We start from the raw sequence: 21,030 nt of genomic DNA, 5'->3' as shown, positions 1-21,030 counted from the left end.
CTACAGAGATATAGAGTGAAATCGATGTATAAGCTACATAATACATCAAAGTTAAGCTAGATCTTTCAGCATTACTTTTGGAAAAAAAAGGCTTTATATGCATCAAATGACCTAGCCCCCTTCACTTCCACAGCACACCCTGTTCATTTTTATTTTATTATTTTTAATTTGCATTTAAAAGTGAACATTAGATGAAATCTTAGCTAAAGCATATAACTACTTACAAGACTGGAGCGAGACACCAAAATATATAGGCCTAGTCTAAATTATGAAAGCTTAGGGTTAATTTTTATGTGTAGATAATATATATTATAAAGCAATATTATATTATGAGTATAACACTTTTTCTGCTTTCTTTTTGTTTGTGTGCGAGTCTACACAATAACAGGGTTTAGATGATTTTTTTTCAATAGTAGTAACCACATTTTGTGCATAGGCCTAAGGTAGGCCTCAAATAACTACATGTTATACCACATATATCGGAATAGTGTAGTCAGTGTAGAGGCCTATATACGAACCTTGTCGCTGTGTGAAGTATTTTGGTATTCATTGTCTGAGTAATATATTGAAAAAAAAATTATGGCAATGTTATTTGATTAACGGCTGCATAAACAATACTGAAATTAAAAGGAGAATAAAAAAAAATATTAGATACACCTAATTATGGTTTATATTGAACAGGAAGATTTTGCTTGTCGAGTAATAAGTGTTAGCCAAAAACTGTAGACGAATATATTTAGATCTATATGTCAGCATGTATGCAGTACTATTGCACACATTACATTAACATTCAGAATATTAAAAAAAAATAATAACAATATGTTTTATTATTTTTAGTTATAGATTTCTGACTGTAAATCGTGCATATATTTTTTCTATTTGTAGCAACATATTCATATAGTTTGTTTACAAGCTCTTACTTAATAGCACATTTAAAAAATATAATGAGATTAAATATAAATAATTTATCTATTAGATCTAAATCAAAATTTTATGTTTTAAATGCTTTACAAGATCTATGCGTGTCACAAACTTAAAAGTAGATAGACTAGCGTTTTTGATCCTGCCGTAAACATGTTCTAATTCTTGATCATCCTGGCAAGCCGCTTCACTTGTTACTTCTCTTTGATATCTTTATTTAGATCTAACTAGGCTAGGTCTAGCTAGATGTGATGTACCAGTAAATTGTAACAATGGCTCCAAAGCGCCGTAAATTGTCTTTAGAGGATGGTGATGCTAGCATACAGGACGTTAAAAGGTCAGGCTGGTTATAAACTAGATCTATTATAGATCTACTTATAGAATTACTTTGAAATGATTGATGTTCTATTTTTTTTTTGTTCGCCATTGCTTTTTTTTGTGCTTGTCTAGTCTTTGTAGCCTTGTTGATATTCTACGTGTTGTTTAATGGCAATTTATTTGTTACTGTATTACTGCTAATAAATATATATTACATGGTACAACTAAAGTATGTATTATTTGTCTTTAAGAACGTAATCTGCGTAGATTGTTATAAACATATTATATACGCTTAGCAAACTGTGCCAGCAATTAGTAAAATAAAGCAGCCATCTTGATATTTAGAGGTCTAGTATTATAGTAGTATGGAGTTCTAGTAGAAGATCTTGATCAAGAATTATATTATATGTATATTATTAGATATCTTAACTAAATCTAGATTTAGTCTGATATTTAATTGATTGGATGCATATTTAGAAACTTGAACATATTCAATCATTCACACATTATTTTCTATTGACTATTAAACTAAAAAAAAATAATTTTATATAATATAATATTAATTTTATACATAGGAATTTATGATCTTACTTCTAGAGTCTAGAAAGATACCATATTGTAACCATATTAAAGTATTAGATGATAGATCTATAGATCTATATATAATTCTATATCTATATATCTATAATTCTATATTATAAATATAAATAAATTTAGACCTGATTAAATTATACAAATTTCAAATATATGACTGCCTCAAAGTCAAATGGCAAAAAGGTTTTTTAAATTTAATATAATTTGTGTGTGAGTGTGTAATGGTCACTGGTGACCGAGTCACACTGAGTGTCTAGTAGACTATAGAACTAGATAGACTAGATAGGCCTATTACTTCAAAGTTTTAACAGATTCAGATTCGACATCATCTCACTGGATGAATCACAAAGCATATAAAATAACTATATATAGTAAGAAAAAGTCATTGGTTAATATGCATGATGTAGGATGTAATCATCATCTTTTTTGAAGTAACGTCTGTATTATATAAGATAAGAGAAGTAGAACATCATTCCCAATTAATCTTGATAATCGACAATCTTCTACACATTAATGTTGGAATAAAAAAATACATTTGAAAAATATCAAGCACTTCAAAATAACAATAGCCACTAAGGCGACTAAGCTACTTTAAAGCATCTTTTTCTGTTTAAATAGATCAGAGAACACTTCATTGCGGACAGTTGTAAAGCAATCTAGTAATTCTGTAGAAGAACAGAAACCAGCCAATGCCAATGATAAAACATATCTCGCCAAGGTTGAATCATCTTCAGATCTTAAAGCAAAAGAAGAATGCCCAAAGCCATTGAGAATAAGTGAGAGGCTCAGTATCAAACGTAATCGAATAGGTGATTTAGAAGAAATCGAGGGTCATTTGCAAGCTAAATCACAGACAACGCCCAAGAAACAAAATGCAGGTGAGATGTTTTACATCTAAGTGAAGCTAGTAATATTTTTAGTTATGGTCAGGACACATTCAATGTTTTAGTGGTCTATATATATATATTTATATATAATATGTAATATTTATGTCACTTTAGATACCCCACCCCCCCAACATATTGTTACCAAAATGTCAGGGGAAGTAATAACAATAATAGGAGAAATTATTGGAAAAGTACTATCATTGACTACTGATGTTTATAATTTTAAATCTTTTTCACCAGTTGTTGGTAAAGTTTGCTGTCTTTTGACATGGAAGATTGTGGCTGGGGTACAACACTGGGCTGGTTAAGCCCTTTGAGTGGCTGGGGTTTGCAGTGGGTTGTGGCACTGGGCAAATCAAGCCTCAAATGATGTAGGATTAGCTGGCCACAATAATTTTACATTGGTCTTGATAACTGCTCCAGTTGGATAGGTATATTGTGTGACTTTAGTTTTAAGCAAAAATTTATTTAAAGACGTCTGTAACCAGTGGCTTAAGAATATAGATGAAGATACTGTTGAGAACAGGAACTACAACTGCCTAGTCTTAACAGTGGTGAAAGGAAAGTGACAGGAGTCAGTATATGCAGGAGACTTTAAAGACCTAAGAATCGTTTTGTGCACAGTGTGTGAGTTTTTGTTTTCATTTGTGAACTACAGCTCAAATATTTGATAACTTGCCCACTCTTTAACCACATATGCAAAACATTAGTGATGTTTTGTAAAAAATGTTTGTAAAATGTTTTACATGTTTCGGATGTTCCTTCAGAGTTGAAGATAGTTTACTTCCTAGTCCAAACCTCCCGCAGGACGACGGGGGATGGGAGCGGGCAGGGTTTGAACCCTCGACCGTCGATAAATCCGAACGACAGTCCAGCACGCTAACCGCACGACCAGGCAGCCATCCAGCCATGATGGGCTAGAGAACGGAACTTAGATCTAGTTAACAGATGCTGATGGTGTTGTGACAGTGGGGCTAGAGAAAGGAACTTAGATCTAGTAAACAGATGCTGATGGAGTTGTGAAAGTGGATAAGTGACAGTGGGGCTAGAGAAAGGAACTTAGATCTAGTAAACAGATGCTGATGGAGTTGTGACAGTGGGGCTAGAGAAAGGAACTTAGATCTAGTAAACAGATGCTGATGGAGTTGTGACAGTGGGGCTAGAGAAAGGAACTTAGATCTAGTAAACAGATGCTGATGGAGTTGTGAAAGTGGATAAGTGACAGTGGGGCTAGAGGGACCCATGTTAAAATCAATTAGTCACGATGTAAGAAAATACCATCACTTGTATTGGTTTTATATCCTGAAGTGCTGAAATGATAAAAATTCAGTTGGCTTGGAGAGAAAATACTACAAACTCCAACTGTAAAACCAGGCTTTAAATACAAGCTTCTCTCAATGTAGCCTACTGGGGAAATCTAAATCTTTTGCCAAACAATTCCTTTGCTTGTACATTTTCTACACAACTACTTTTGTTCTTGTTACAGCCAAGCAGCCAACTAAGAAAGACAGCAAGAAGAAGCCAGTTACCGCCAAACTACAGAGATCCTGGAATAAACAAAGAAGTCAGTGGGGTGTTCAGGATAAAAAATATTTTTTCATTGGTTTGGGAGAGGTAGGTTGATTGTGATTTCTTCCATTCTGTGAAAAGGAAACTGAACAAAAGCAGGAAATAACCTTAAAGGTTGTGTCCAAATGCTAAATATAAATATATTTTCCTTGGTGTTATGGGGTGTGTATCTGATGTAGATTTTAGTAAGATTGATGCATGACTGTACAAAATAGCAGGAAACTGAAGAGAAAAGAGAAAGGCAATAGAGATTCATGTTTGTTTATTGAATTGTGAAAAAAATAAATTTTAAGTAAGTTGTTAGATATTTTTTAAGCAGTCCATAACTTTTCAATAAGTATTCTTATTTTTGCAGTATGGTAAAAATTTTGAAGCGATTTGTAACAGGATATCCCATGCTGCCAGGTTATGTGGATTTCCTGTGAAAGATAAGATGCAAGTTCGTTATTTCTATTATAGAACTTGGGCTAAAATTTCCAAATTTGTTAATATGAAAGATAGTGGTAAGTGTTTGTGTTTCTTTCCATAAATTCTGTTTAAGTTTAATGTGTTGTTTTTATATGAGAAAAGAGTCCTTGTAATCACATCAAATTTCCATAAGGATCAATAAAGCAGTCTTAGTCTTAGTCTTAGTCTCGAGTGTAAACATTTGCATGTCCCCAGGTGTGAAGATGAAGACACAAGAGCTTTACGGACTCATTAATTATGGGGTGTTGAGGAATTATGTCAAAGGTAAAAAGACTTTTTCTGATAATTCAAAAAATTTATGATAATTTCTTAATATTATATAATCTTTTCATTATTAAAAAGTATATAAATACATATATGTGTTTCTAATTACAGAAAATGATCCCCAGTTTGAAAGATGTTTGAATGAATTAATCTTCTTGGGGTGAGTTCAAAGTTAGTGTATTGATAACGTACTGGAACAGGTTAATGACTAGATTACAAATTCTGTTGTTTGCTAGAATACTAAGCCTATTGTATTGCCTAGATTACAAATTCTGTTGTTTGCTAAAATACTAAGCCTATTGTATTGCCTAGATTACAAATTCTGTTGTTTGCTAGAATACTAAGCCTATTGTATTGCCTAGATTAAAAATTCTGTTGTTTGCTAGAATACTAAGCCTATTGTATTGCCTAGATTACAAATTCTGTTGTTTGCTAGAATACTAAGCCTATTGTATTGCCTAGATTACAAATTCTGTTGTTTGCTAGAATACTAAGCCTATTGTATTGCCTAGATTACAAATTCTGTTGTTTGCTAGAATACTAAGCCTATTGTATTGCCTAGATTACAAATTCTGTTGTTTGCTAGAATACTAAACCTATTGTATTGCCTAGATTACAAATTCTGTTGTTTGCTAGAATACTAAGCCTTAGATTGTATTGCCTAGATTACAAATTCTGTTGTTTGCTAGAATACTAAGCCTATTGTATTGCCTAGATTACAAATTCTGTTGTTTGCTAGAATACTAAGCCTATTGTATTGCCTAGATTACAAATTCTGTTGTTTGCTAGAATACTAAGCCTATTGTATTGCCTAGATTACAAATTCTGTTGTTTGCTAAAATACTAAGCCTATTGTATTGCCTAGATTACAAATTCTGTTGTTTGCTAGAATACTAAGCCTATTGTATTGCCTAGATTACAAATTCTGTTGTTTGCTAGAATACTAAGCCTATTGTATTGCCTAGATTACAAATTCTGTTGTTTGCTAGAATACTAAGCCTATTGTATTGCCTAGATTACAAATTCTGTTGTTTGCTAGAATACTAAGCCTATTGTATTGCCTAGATTACATAGTATGTATAATTACTAAGCTGAAGATGTTTGTAAAAATAGTCACCTTTGACAATGTCTATATCTCCATTCACAGTGAAACAAAATTTATTTCCAGAGGCAAAAAACAAAAGTAAGTAGTTTGCATTTTCTTTATGAAGATTTATAGTTTGGTTTCATCTTTAAAGTTACAGACAAAAATATTTTTATTATGTCCTCTGTGTATTCTTTGTTAGCAAACTTGTGCTTGTTTAATAGAGACTTGTCTACAAAGTCATTGGTTTTCCTGGCTGATTCAAGTTATCCATTCCATGCCTTAATGGCATTGGGGTAGAAATCTAGCATATGGAATAAGAAAAATCTTTTTTTTTGTATCTTTCTGAGCCTTTTATTAGGTTTTGTTTTTTGTATTTGTCAGTTATAGTTTAGTGTTTTATGTATTAGTGCTAGTTTACTTTTTTATTCTTCTGTCTTGGAGTATCTATATTTATGTTTAGTAATTTAAACATGATACTATTCTGTCAAATGTGAATATTCTTTTGGAGATAGTAATTTTCTTGTTTTTTGTTTAAGAAGTAATTTTTGGCAGCTGAATGTTTGGTCTATGATACAGATTTGGATCAGAAGATAATTAGGTTTTAGATTTGATTCTATGCTAACCTTGTCCAGGCACTATCAAAATCTAGATCAACTGAAGAGTAAAATCTTGTTTTAAAGATGTACAACTCAATAATCAATATTTTATTATTAATATTATTATTTTTTTGCAAATGTTGATCTATCTTGTGCAAACAATGCTTAGTCTAAATATTGAAAATACGTCTTAATTAAGAAAATAATTATATAACAATTAGATCTATATTATTGTTGGTCCTCATCTGGTGCAAATTAGGTATAGTTATCTTGATATTAGTAAAAGTGACTTAATTAAATAAAGTAACTTCTGAAAAATAATACTTACATCAAATCAATGAAATGTAATTTAGACCTGATAGGATAATACATCATGATAAAAAAAATAAGGTTATTTTATAAACATTTCAAAATCACTTTATATCTACAGATTTGGTAAAGTTCGCACTCCTATCTGTACCTGCTTGAAAAAGCTAAATAGGATTGAAGGTAAGCATGTATCTTTTTTTTTTTATTTAAAAAAAAAAAAGCTTTAAGAATAATGTATTATTTTTATACTGCCAAGAAACATTAACATAAAATCTATTTTTATCTAAATACTTTGTATTTTATTTGCAGCTTCAACTTCATCCACCACAAATAAATTGCCAAGCCACATAACACTAGAACTTACTCCGAAAAATTCCAAATCGTGGGCAAAAGTTCAAGCCTTGTCACAGAATCCTAGAGTTCGTCTGAAAGTAACATGTAACAGGACTCTTGAATCTGTTTTTAAATACTTTGAGAAGAAGTGGAAACCCCTTAAACTCAGGCTTGTATCCTTTTAGAATACAAACTTAAAATGTTTAGATGTCTAGTATGCTAGACCTTAAACACAGGCTTGTATCCTTTTAGATGTGTAGATCTCTATCATGCTAGACCTTAAAATCAGGCTTGTATCCTTTAAGAATAGAAACTTACATGTGTAGATGTCTAGCATGTCAGACATTTAACAGGAATATATGACTGAGAATCGGTGAAAAAGAAGGTGCTAGGCTATTTGATAAATGTGTTTTTAACAAGAAAACATTAAAAGAAGATTATCTATTTATCAATGTTTTAGTAATGTCTTTAAGTGATAACATTGTAAGTTAGTAGTGAAAATTAATGTCGTCGAAAAAGAAGAAACTAAGCAGATGAACATGTTTTTTTAATAACATAGACATTAATTAAAAGAAATTGATCAATTTAGCTGTGTCTGTTACAGTGATAACATTCTAAGTTAGTAGTGATATTTAATGATATAATGATATATAATCTGCGAAAAAGAAGTAACTAGGCTGATGAACATGTGTTTTAATAACATAGACATTAATAAAAGAAATTGATCAATTTAGCTGTGTCTGTTACAGTGATAACATTCTAAGTTAGTAGTGATATTTAATGATATAATGATATATAATCTGCGAAAAAGAAGTAACTAGGCTGATGAACATGTGTTTTAATAACATAGACATTAATAAAAGAAGTTGATCAATTTAGCTGTGTCTGTTACAGTGATAACATTCTAAGTTAGTGATATTTAATGATATAATGATATATAATCTGCGAAAAAGAAGTAACTAGGCTGATGAACATGTGTTTTAATAACATAGACATTAATAAAAGAAGTTGATTAATTTAGCTGTGTCTGTTACAAGTGATAACATTGTAAGTTAGTAGTGATATTTGTTGTCCTTAAATAAAATAACAGAAAGAAGGTTTGGGAGGCTCGGAAGCTCAAAACGAAGAGCTTGTATTTTTTCTTCATCCAAGTTGCAAATTAAAACCTGTGACATTGATACCTCAAGAACAGCCAAGAATTGATGTGACATTCAGAAATTACAGAGAGAAAATACTTCGTTAGTACTAATATTATGATTTTCAATTTGATTCATTGAGTTAAATTGCATTTTAAAAATTTGTTAAAATAAAAAAATTCAACTTAAAATAAAAAACATTAACTACCAAGCAATAGTATGTTATTTGAACAGTTTAGGTATAAATAATATGTGTATACAATTATTTTCTTTTACCAGAGATACACATTTTTGCTAATCAGTAGATAAGGTATCTCTATTTTTATGTTAAAATTGTAATGAAATTGGTTCAATAATTGATAGAATTGATAAAATTGGATTCATTTAATGGGGTCACTATTAGGGTACAAAAAAATTGCATGCCGGTTGTTTGTAATGAAATCAATTGAAATAAAATACAATTTTGTTCTTTGACAGCTCAACTGTTGATCAAAAAGAAACAGAGAAGTAGTAAAGAGTCAGAGAGATTGCCAGAGGAGAAAGACAAACTTCCTGACAATATCCCCATAGATCCTGGTGGAAGTGTCAAGGCTGAACAGCAGTCCTCCAAGAGTAACTCCGACCCTGCTTTTGACACCAGCAAGGTTAAAAATGAACCTCCAGCATTTTCGTGCTTGCTTTCTCTAGCAACCGCACCTAACAACCCCACTATTACTCACAGCGTTTCTCAAAGTTCTCTGTCAGACACACACAGCAGTACACCAACCCCATCAGCGGTTCTAATGGAGGACGAGAACGCCATGTTTCCAGATGATGCCCCCTTTTCACCACCCCCTGTGCCACTTCCCCACGTTTTAAGCTCTCCTGTGATAATGTCATCCCCACCACCCGCTTCTGTGATATCCCCGACAACACAACTGAAAAAAAAGTCTGGCAAAACATCGAAGAAACACCTGCCGTTTGATGATCACCCGCCGCTCCCTTCTATCTGTGATAATCCTATTGGAAGTGATAATTCCTCCTCTCCAGTCAAAAATGAAGGCGCTTCCTCAGTGTCCGCTCAGGAGCTGAAAGAGGAGAGTGAGAAAGAAATAGTGCGCCTTAAAACTTTAGTAGCAGAAGGCTTTACTCTGAAGAACTCGAACAGTGTTATCCTTCTTCACTTAAGTATTCTGCTCGGCAGAGAGAGTGTCATTAAAATGGAATACGAATGGAAAGAGAAGAATCCTTCCAAACTTCATTTGCCACCTCTGCTGTGTCAAGCAACCAACCAAATGAGCAATGTCTTGAGACGCTTGTGCAATATTGCCACGTTGGAACTATCTGATTACAACACTGTAAGCGTAATATTTTAATGTAAATTTCAGAAAATTTAGCTTCTTATTAAAACTTCATTTCCAAAATTTAAACTTGTAAAACTTAACCGAAATCTTTAAAATAAGCTTAACCAATCTCCTAAGAATTACAATTTATATAAGCATATTAATGTTTGTAATTTACATAAAAGTTTGGCATCTTATTTTAATTCTAAAAAATTGTAATATTACTAAGTGTAATAAGGCTCATTAGGATATTATTGGGTTAACTTACCATTACTGAGTTTAACCTATTAATTAAGGCATATTTACTGAAGTTTATATATATTCACATGCAGACTACAGACCAAAGTAAGCCTATAAGTAAAAGTGTTCCCTGCAGTCATTGTGGATGGGACACATCTTGTAAGTCTCGATTAGGTCGTCGGCAAGTTGCAACCGAAAGGAAAGAGAGAATGCAAGATATTGCTACAATGACAGATCCTGTTGTTAGCACAATGAATCATATTCAAACATATCAAGCTTTACCAGGAATTGTAGCTGGAGCTCGAACTTACGTTGCAGCCCCTCCTTCTGGATCAATTCAAGTAAGCTATTTAATTTGCATTCTCTTACATATTTCAAGGATACCTTTGGATTTTTTTTTTTTTTTTACATTTTGTAGATTGGGCTATACTGTTAATGGATTTTGTATCAGTCTGGTAACATTTCTCTTTGTTCTATGACTTTCTCACTGATGATTGGTAATGTTGAATATCCTGAGTAGTTTAAATTTAATTCCAGTAAAAAAATGTAGTACACTTCACTTAGTCTGTTTTAATGGACATCATTCACCAAAACTAACGGTCACATGATAATATTGATAAAACTACAGAAAAAAAAATTGTTGATTAAAATTAGATAGTAATTTGTATAGAAGAGATAGAGAAGCACCTGACTCAATGTTGTTTGTTTACGATTGGTGAATGAGGTCCATTGTTGGGGCACCATACAAGATCTGTTGACCCTCTTTCCCTCTCTGTCATTAGCCTTGAATAGAATCTCTTTCAATAACAGGCCCATTCATTCCTTTTTTTTTTCTGTCTTCCCATTGCTTTCTCTGTCTGCCTCTTCTTTTTCCTGGTACTGTTCCCTGTTGGAAGGTTTTTGTAAGCTCTGAGGACCTTGTGATATGGCCATAATGTTTTAGTTTTGTGTTTTTTGATACAGCAGGTCATGACAGGGTCAGATTGGTGTTGTGTTTCTGTTTCTAATCTTATTGTGTGTCATTTGGTCTTTATAGGTGATACCTAAGATTCTTCTACAGCATCTTAATTCCATTCCTAGGATCCTATCTATAGTTCGTAGTGTATAATTTACGTACTAGAGTTTGACTGTACTATGCTCTAAGTTGCTAAAACTTGTTTTAAAACAAATATCATATATCCGTTCTTCTAGATTATTGGACCAGATCCAGTTTTTCGTGTTCCATTTGTACCCACTTATAAACCTGTATTGACTAAAGAGCAACAGAAGCAGCTAGAGGAACAGCAAAGAACAGCTAAAGAAATAATGGTGAGTATGTTCTATATCTCTAAAAAAGCTAACAAGATCCTCGAAATAAAGAATCACCCTTTGTGTCAGGATTTTGTGATTTTACCATCACAAAAGAGATTCAAGACACTGATAGCAAAGACAGAAACACTCTTTTGTTCCCCTGGCAATCAAATCATTAAATAGGAACAATCTGATATAAGGTTTGTCACATGTAAATTATGAGTGAGTCTGGTGTGAATGTACACTTTGGTTTCTTATAGTTATAATGTTTTTTATTTGGTGTAATGCACAAATTGTAAGACAAATTTCCATACGGACAATAAAGATTATTATTATTATTATTATGTCAGGAAACCTTTCAACAATTAAGTTTTTAGTTGTTACTTTAAACATGAACATGCCCGCAGCAGCCAGATGTAGTTATCTTGATTTCAAATGCATGTTTTAGTCTGATTTGATCTTTATCATAGTTTACTGTTTGCTTTTTATATTTTTATAGTACTTTATTCTTTGGCATTTTCAAATATGCCAAACAACTATGCCAATCTTTCAACATATAGTTTCAAATAATACTTAACACTGCTGTTGCTTTTCTTGCTGTAGCTACAAGGACCCAATCCTAGAAGATTGCTTAAAAAACGAACTATGTCAAGAAAAACCACTTCATCTGTACAAAGAGCATTGGTACCTAAAATAGATCCAGGAGGAATGAGCCCTTACTTACAGGTACAAATTAGTCTTGAGTTATAGTTTGTATAAAAAGTCAATAGGGCGTTATTTAGTTTTGATTGTTAATTTTTTTTTATCAAAGTATATACATTTAAACATTATTTCAATTTTAACTGTTACTTTCCATGACAGCAGCTTCCTAAATCTGTGGTAGTTAGGATGGGGCCAGAAGAGATGGTGAAATCAGCTCAAGCAGTCAACATCATCTGTTCATCAGCACCTCCTAAAGAACCAGTCACTGAGTTACCCAAAGGTTTGTTCATGAATGAATGTCATTCACTTGCCTGAAGCTTTGCTTATTCTTACTGAATTGCCTGAAGCTTTGCTGATTCTTATTGAGTTGCCTTAAGATTTTTCTATGTAGTTGTTATTGGTTATTTGAAAGTTGGTTTATATGTTCTATTTCTCTTTTGGTTAAGTTTATCAAGTCTTTTTAACTGACCTATGCTTTCATATTAATATCTTTCTTTTTTATTTTCTTGTAGTAGTAACTTTTCAAAAAGATATATTTCTCATTTTTGAATAGAAATTGCTATTTCTTAGGCTGAGGGGTCTTGGGTTCGATATGTTAGGAGAGTAAATGTGTTTGGTCATTATGCAGGCCACATAAGAGCCTTGTTAGCTGCCGACATCACCTACCCCATAGATGGCAAGGTCTGAAAGGGGTATTTTGACATACTTGTAATGAACATTAAAAAAATCATTACTGTAACAAATATTTTTTTTATCAGTGTTTGTCATTCTTTCTGCCTATATAATTTTCTTTTAGAATCCATTAATTACTCCAAGAAAATTCAAATGTATAGATGTATTACTGCTGGGTCACACTTTATTTTCTGATTCAATGGTCCAGTCCTAATTGATTTTCAGAGTTTCAGAACAATGGATGTCAGAATAGAGGCTTTCATATCCTCTCATCACTTGGACATATGTTCTGACATTGCTAGAATTTCAGTTTTTGTTGGGGTACATTGCTAGAATTTTGGTTTTTGTTGGGGTACATTGCTAGAATTTCAGTTTTTGTTGGGGTACATTGCTAGAATTTTGGTTTTTGTTGGGGTACATTGCTAGAATTTCAGTTTTTGTTGGGGTACATTGCTAGAATTTCAGTTTTTGTTGGGGTACATTGCTAGAATTTCAGTTTTTGTTGGGGTACATTGCTAGAATTTCAGTTTTTGTTGGGGTACATTGCTAGAATTTCAGTTTTTGTTGGGGTACATTGCTAGGATACAGTGTTTTTTTGTTTGGCTTTCTAGCAAAGTTTTGTTTTTATATAATAGGATTCATAAAGCTACAGATCTAAAAAAAAAAAAAAAGTCCCTTTATCTCTTCCTAATTTTTTGTTTTACTTTTAAGTAAATTTGGCTAAAGTGTTATATGTCATTGACCAATATTTAAAAAAAAAAGGCAAGGAAGTATGCTATCTTGCAAAATTATAGGATTTATTATGCACATTGGAAATGTCTTTTTTTTTTTGTTAGTTAGTACAAGTTCATATTTGGATTCTTTAATACACATTTCAACAACATAGTAATAGAGACTGCAACATTAGTTACATTGCAACTTCTTAAGTTAGACTGCAACATTAGTTACACTGCAACATTAGTTTCAAGTAGTGTTGGCATAGAAGAGCTTATCTAGTTTCCTAAATTTATTCCAAATCCTGATTACTTTCAGATGTGACAGAGTCGCAAGAAGTTCTTTTGTTATCAACTCTTCCAGCTCCAGATGTAAGTGAATGGTTGCATTTGTCTTGTAGCTTTTGCATTGTTTCAACTGTTTGAAACGTGCTAGGATAAAACCAACAAAAAAAGAGCATAACATTGGCGTTAAAATTCACTATATTGATGAAGTCTTGCAGAAAAAAAATGTTCAACATATTAGTAGCTGATAAAATGACCTAGATGGTTTTGATTTTAAAACAAAATCACATGTGTTCATCAAGTAAAGAGATTAAAATTATGAAATGAAAATAGAATACAAATATTTGACACGAATATTAAGTCACAAAGCCTGCTAACATTTTTGACATAACCTGTTTTTAGTTTAATGCTGATTTATTGATTTTAATTACATTTTAATTAATACCAACACAACGTACAAACAGCCTAGTTTTGAAAAAAATGTCAGTTTTTAAATCATTGGGTTCGGTTAGTTGGTCTTTATTAATTTATGCACATTGTACATCGTCATCATCCTTCCTCTGTTTTCCTCACGGAACAAAGGGCCTCGGTTAAAACATGCCATTCTCCGCTGTCTCTTGCTAGTTTTTTAATGGCTTACCAACTCCTTCCTGTCCTCTCGGCTTCATCTAGTACACTTTGTCACCACATTCTTTCGACTTTCTCTGCGTCTTGTGCCATGGGAGTTCCTCTCTAAGGCCTGTCTAGCTCTGTGGTTGGTATCTTTTCTATGGGTGCTAAATATACAAATATAGCTAAATTGATGCATTCAACTCATGCCAATAAAATATCTCTCTTTGCAGAAACCTCTGGACTGTTCATCTGTGTGTTCAATAAGTATTTCAGACCAAAACCTCACCAGAACCTCATCACCTATCCTGCCAATGTACACTCTCACTGTAGCCACAACTTCTGCCAACCTTTCTGGCACCTCCTCACCGAAAACATTAGCACCTCCTCTGACATCACAGGGCGACGTCAGCATTTCCGACTTTGGAGACATTTCCTTATCATCTGTATCTGACTGTAAGTACATGTTGACATATTAACTTTTTAATGTTTAACTTCTTTCACTACTATTCCAGTGCTTCCAAACATCTTGTGTAAAAAGTTACAAATTGCTGAACAACTGATGCGCTCCCTTGTCATGGCCACATTCTTATATGCTTGAAAATCTTGGACACTGACAACAGAACTAGAGAGGAGGATCCTAGCAATGGAATTGAGATGCTACAGAAAGATCCTAGGTATCACATACAAAGACCGGATTAAAAAAAAGATTAGAAACAGGATCAGTACAGCAATTGGACCTCATTATGACCTGCTAAATACTGTCAAAAAGTGCAAACTAAAACTCTATGGCAAGAGACAGACAGAGAAAGTGATTGAAAGACAACATAAAAGAATTGATGACCCTTTCATTGAAAGGCAAAAGACAGAGAGGAATGGACAAGGATGGTCGACAGAACTTGTCGAGGGCTATGCCTTTGTTTTTCCATATTGTTTTGATTTTTGCAAGTGCCGCTGTGGCCAGTAATTCAGGTTTGGTTCCTTCATCTGAGACAATATCTCCTAGGTACTTGAAACTACTGGCACTTGTCAGCTTTTCACCTCCAATACTGATGTCCCTTTTAAAGCCCTGTTGACAATTGGTCATAATTTGTGGGTTTTTTTTTGGCATTGATTAGAATGCCGTATGCTGCAAAAGTTTTTTTGTCTATGCACGTCACCAAGTCAGCCAACTCTTCTATGTCTGCGAGACCATCTTGGTTGTCCACAAAGTGCAAATTAGTAATTCTTCTTCCTCCAATACTTGCAGTACCTTCATAGTCTGCGAGAGCATTTTCCTTAATCCTTTCAAGGAAGATATTGAAAAGAGTTGGTGAATGTAGGAAGCCTTGTCTCACTCCGTGGTTGTTGTTGAAGTACACAGCACTAGTGGCCTGCTTGTAGAGGTTCTGAATTACTTTTAAGTTTTTATTTTATTGTACAATTAAGTTGTACAATTAATAATTATAGGCAGATGTAAATAATGAAATTAAACTAAAAGTTGTTTGTATACAAACATAAATCTATGTACACACATGAATAATGCTCTAAACCTCTGACACACATTTTCCAGTCTATTGTAAGTCTGATGAATTTAGTGAGTGTAGTTGTTGAATTATGAATTTAGTGAGTTTAGTTGTTGAATTATGAATTTAGTAAGTGTAGTTGTTGAATTATAAATTTAGTGAGTTTAGTTGTTGAATTATAAATTTAGTGAGTTTAGTTGTTGAATTATAAATTTAGTGAGTTTAGTTGTTGAATTACAATCTTTCTATTTGTTCCAGTGGGTCCAGATGCTGGGGATAAATTCCTAGAACTTGTTTTACCTAAATCTGTGCAAGGTTTTTCTGGTAAGTACAATTGAAGCTAGAGTTGAAAGCCATTCTATAATTGAAGTTAAGTTGAATTAAAAAACTGTTATCTTCTCAATACAAATATATTATTTTTTATTAACAGGATTGCTCTGTACTCCTACCAAACTGAAAAGTGATTCAGATGTGCCAGATATGAGTTTTGCCACCCCCGTCCTGCGTACCCCTACACACACTGGAATCTCATTAGCTAGCTTTCTCCAAACACCTATCCTGTTTCCATCTCCGTTAAAACTTGATGCTTCCAATCAGCAGTGGATAACCTCAGAAGTAAGATCTTAATTTAACAATCTCTTTCTGACCATTTGGTTAACCTCAGAAGTAAGACCTTAATATAACCATCTCTTTCTGACCATTTTTTAACCTGAGAAGTAAGATCTTAATTTAACCATCTCTTTCTAACCATTTGTTTAACCTCAGAAGTAAGAGCTTAATTTAACCATCTCTTTCTGACCGTTTGTTTAACCTGAGAAGTAAGATCTTAATTTAACAATTTCTTTCTGACCATTTGGTTAACCTCAGAAGTAAGACCTTAATATAACCATCTCTTTCTGACCATTTTTTAACCTGAGAAGTAAGATCTTAATTTAACCATCTCTTTCTAACCATTTGTTTAACCTCAGAAGTAAGAGCTTAATTTAACAATCTCTTTCTGACCGTTTGTTTAACCTGAGAAGTAAGATCTTAATTTAACAATTTCTTTCTGACCATTTGGTTAACCTCAGAAGTAAGACCTTAATATAACCATCTCTTTCTGACCATTTTTTAACCTGAGAAGTAAGATCTTAATTTAACCATCTCTTTCTAACCATTTGTTTAACCTCAGAAGTAAGAGCTTAATTTAACAATCTCTTTCTGACCGTTTGTTTAACCTGAGAAGTAAGATCTTAATTTAACAATCTCTTTCTGACCATTTGTTTAACCTCAGAAGTAAGTCCTTAATTTAACAATCTCTTTCCATTTTCTGACCATTCTTTAGATTAACATAAATTATGACTAGCCAATGTCATTGTTTTTATTATTTGTGTAAAAAAAAAAAAGCAACAACCAAACAACTTTTATGGTATAGTGCTAAAATAAAAAGGACATGAAAATAAAGAATTGGATATTTGTAAAACAAGCTAAACTTAAGCTAAACAGTGAAACATTTGCTGCCTCCATCTTGGGTCCATGAAAATATATTTCTTCTTGTTTAAAAATCTTTTCATTATTCCAGTTGTAGAATGTGTGGCTTAGTGGTAAAATTATCAAGGAGGGCTCTTATTTGAAAACTGACAAGTTGTGCTGTGTTTGTTGAGCATCTAAAAGCAAGACCTTTACCCCCTTCCCACATGGGTCCACAAAAGAAATTGGCCCATAACACACTGAGCATACTATGAGAATAAAAAAATGTGCTTTGCGAAAGTGATCACAACTATTGTTTAAAACTGTGCACAGCTTAAAGCTAATGACAAAAATACTTAGCAACTTGTTTAATAGCATTACTAGTGTCTTCACATTTATTTTCAGTCTGGAGAGATATCTCTTAGTGCCATCCTGGGGGAGTCCTCTTCCTTTAAGACTCAGTCGGATCCTGTGGCTATTACCAGCTCCAGTGAGACTAAGTCAACTCCCTCTAGTTTAAGCTATGCATTTTTTGAGGACTCTTCGGATGCTTCATTTTCTACTTCTTTGATGTTGAATAAACATTCAGAGGTAAAGTGTTTTTTTTTTCACTATTTTGAGTGTCTTGGTTATGAATTCCAACTTCATTTCTTTGTTATTCTTTCATTCATTTCTATTTGTCACATGATCTATCTGTCAAGGTTGCCACACAAATGTAAACAGGAAGTTTTTTTTTTTTTTTGCATTTTGTCTTTTAGTTTTCACTTTCTACATAGAAGAGAAATAATCTAAGGGGAAATAATTGGTTAATAAACTAGAAAATTAGAGAAATTACAATTTCTGAGTTTGGGAACCTTTAAATAGGGAGACAATCTTGTTTCATAATCTAAAATCAGTTTATTTAGTCAGTAGGGTCATTGACATTGAATTATAAAGTGTATTATTGCTTGATCTAGAGTGTGTGTTCAAATGATTTCTATTTGCTTTAATTCATAAAAAGGAATTTTTTTTAAAAACCTAAACAAGGACATACTTAGGGCTTTGGGTTGTCAGATTGAACTTGTGAAAATACCAAAAATGGATTCACCAACCAATTTTATTGTAACCATATTCATTTCTTGTCTATACTCTTTATCATTTGACCTATTTTTCACTTTGCTTAAATTAAAGCAGTCATTCCCAATATATATATATATATATAATCAGTTTTACAAAAGTAATTAGTTTGCTCATTTTTGGCCCAGGTGAATGACATCTCCTTGAGTTCTCTCTTAGGAGATCCTAGTTTTAAAAAGGAAGACTCTCAACAACGAACATCTCCAACTCTAGCCTCAGGACCTTTGAAGTCCATCAACCTATTCTCTGGAGCCCTGGATGTGGAGAGCAGCTCTCAGCTGTTTGGTGAAGCCTCTCAAGACTCCTTGGTTAAACTTGACGTACGTAACACCTGTAACTGTTGCCTGTTCTGGATAAATGAGTTTTTCTGTTTAGGAATGCAAGAGAAATTTTTTTTTATTACCATTCGTAAATTATCTATTTTTTGTGTGTGACTGTTCAGGAACATAGTTTATAGTTACTTGATAAGTTATAAAAACATTATCTTAACGGGAAATATAAAAAAAATAAATTTTGCATGTGTATTTATGTGTCACAGTTCCAATTGTGACCTTAATCAATTGTTTTAAGAGTGGCCATAATTGTTTATATAATGAAATATTTATTCCATACTTCCATTTTTTAAAAATTATTTCTACCACCCTTTAGTTAGGTCACAATTTGATCTGTGACACATGCATGAAGAAATATCTGACTTTTAGTTCTGTTAGTCCCTCTGCTTTTGTGCTGTTTTATGTTGACACTATTTTAAAGTCCCAGTTTTGGTTTCAAAGGTCACAACCGTGTCAATTGGTTCTTAATGCTTTGTGTCTGATAGGGTTAATTTTGAGTGATAACATACATTTAGCAATTGACATCTGCTAGATCACTTGCTGGTGTTTGTGGTGGTTTCATCAAGTTTTCACAGCTCAGAACATTAAGTTCTATCAGAAGAGGAAGAAAAAATGTTTCCTTGTAAAACCAAAAACTAAGTGGATGTCATGTTTCTGTACTTAATGAAAGCATCATCACATATAAGTTCCCCCAACAAATACCCAGTGTATCTGGCTAGATTAAATGGCATATATTAAAGATTTAAATCTTAGCCTTTCATTGGTATTGAAAGTTCTGAAACCTAGTCCCTGACCATTGTTCACATCACCTTGTTGAGGAAAATGAATCACCTTAATGGCATGCTACATCTCCAGGTTGATGGCTTTGTGAATGATGGCAGTTTAGATTTTGTCAGCAAGTTTGAATCCATGGCAGCACAAATTGCAGAGAAACATCATCAAGGGACAAACATAACTGACAAACCAGACAAATTGTTAATCAATGTGGAACATGGGATGGAGACTTGAAAGCTAACTTGTCTTTACTTGTTTAGATCAGCCTAGAACATGGACTGGTGACTGCTGGAACTGAGAGCTAATTCATTTCTTAACCTTAGTGTAGATCAGTTTAGAACATAAGCAGCTGACTGCTGGAACTGAGAGCCAGCTCATGACTTCATGATACTTTTAGAGCCAAGGGAATTGTGCAAATTAATCCAGAACATACATTTGTGTATATTTGATTGTTTTTTTAAAATGTGCAATGTTAATATTAAACTGTAAATAATAAATATCAAGTATTATTGCAATATCAGCTGTTTGTTGAAATCCTTGAAGAAATAAGACTAATACTTTATATATTTCTACATTTATTTGAATGAACACAAAGCATCATAATCCTTACCAGGAGACACACATACAAAAAAACAACAACTAGTATTTCTATTTGCTAAGAATCATGAGATTATTAATAAAACAAACACTGTATTGAATATAAAGTCCAACCTTAAAATGCTACTTCTTTATGTACATATGCACAAAAGGGCATGAACTATTTACATTAACAAGGGGGAAAAAAAATGCTACAACACTAAGAACATAGGTTTTGAACACAAAATTTCAGTCAAGAGCACTTGCTTAATGAATTCAATTTCTACATTTTTAATGCTTAGCTTTAAAAGTCAATTTTACTTTTTGCGGCTCCCTAGAGCGGTGTTTCCCAAACTGTGTTCTGCGGAACACTTAAGCCTGAATAGGTGTTCCATAAACTTGTGGAATAATGAACTAGTAGGTCAAAAAGTGCTCTGCTACACACTCAGAATGTGTGAAGTAGTCCTTTTAGAAACAAGTTTGGGCAACACTATATATACACACAAATAAATCCATTCTATTTTCTAAACTAGTCATTGTCAAAGCTTATAAGTTTATGAAAATTAAAAAAAATTTTTTTTGGGCTAGACCAGGACTCTCAGGTTGAGGGTAAACTATAAAACTAAATGTTTAATGGGATACCAAGGCACTTAGGGTGTATACAATGTCAACTGAAGACCACAAACTATGTTACATTGTGAAAATTCCTATTTACAGACTCCTAACTTAAAACAGTGAAGCTGATTATAAGGAACACAGGGGGACTCATTTCTACACTACTTAATACACACAACTTTAACTTTGCACATTAAGAATGGATTGATTAACTTGACGCTCAACACACTATGGATTAACCTGACACTAAACATTCTCATACCATATGAGCGTCTAGGCACTGGATTTAGCAGCTAATGGTAAGATAAACAAGATAATAGATTATGCTAGGGCCAAGGCGAACTGTCT

General features: G+C 32.9%; 1 protein-coding gene across 3 annotated transcripts; it reads left to right on the top strand.

Moving 5' to 3' along the window:
• Positions 1-1,104: 1,104 nt before the first annotated feature.
• LOC106059985 (protein cramped-like) lies at positions 1,105-20,570 on the top strand. 3 transcript variants are annotated; one of them, XM_056037901.1, is made up of 22 exons: positions 1,105-1,258; positions 2,452-2,711; positions 4,207-4,334; positions 4,645-4,792; positions 4,953-5,021; positions 5,133-5,181; positions 6,169-6,204; positions 7,135-7,193; positions 7,323-7,519; positions 8,437-8,584; positions 8,960-9,819; positions 10,137-10,385; positions 11,236-11,352; positions 11,938-12,060; positions 12,199-12,316; positions 13,741-13,793; positions 14,549-14,771; positions 16,079-16,144; positions 16,251-16,435; positions 17,675-17,860; positions 18,514-18,705; positions 19,573-20,570. In XM_056037901.1, exons 1-22 carry the CDS (start codon positions 1,194-1,196, stop codon positions 19,723-19,725), a joined length of 3,684 nt encoding a protein of 1,227 aa, XP_055893876.1. In that variant the 5' UTR covers positions 1,105-1,193; the 3' UTR covers positions 19,726-20,570. The 3 variants fall into 3 exon arrangements, with proteins under 3 accessions (XP_055893876.1, XP_055893875.1, XP_055893877.1); XM_056037900.1 differs by having other exon boundaries at positions 12,196-12,316; XM_056037902.1 differs by lacking the exon at positions 1,105-1,258 and adding an exon at positions 1,340-1,468 and having other exon boundaries at positions 12,196-12,316.
• Positions 20,571-21,030: the final 460 nt, after the last annotated feature.

Source organism: Biomphalaria glabrata, chromosome 8 (assembly GCF_947242115.1).
Source record: "Biomphalaria glabrata chromosome 8, xgBioGlab47.1, whole genome shotgun sequence".
Taxonomy (NCBI): Eukaryota; Metazoa; Mollusca; class Gastropoda; family Planorbidae; genus Biomphalaria; species Biomphalaria glabrata.
The sequence above is the reverse complement of the archived record's forward strand: the minus strand, read 5'-3'. Positions and strand labels throughout refer to the sequence as shown.

What these genes read in the sequence shown, in the direction of transcription:
- LOC106059985 (XM_056037900.1), top strand. Translation starts at nt 1,194, where the DNA reads ATGGCTCCAAAGCGCCGTAAATTGTCTTTAGAGGATGGTGATGCTAGC. An exon ending in AATGAATTAATCTTCTTGGG is followed by an intron (nt 5,182 to 6,168) that starts GTGAGTTCAAAG and finishes CTCCATTCACAG; the next exon opens with TGAAACAAAATTTATTTCCA. An exon ending in GAATGAGCCCTTACTTACAG is followed by an intron (nt 12,061 to 12,195) that starts GTACAAATTAGT and finishes TTTCCATGACAG; the next exon opens with CAGCTTCCTAAATCTGTGGT.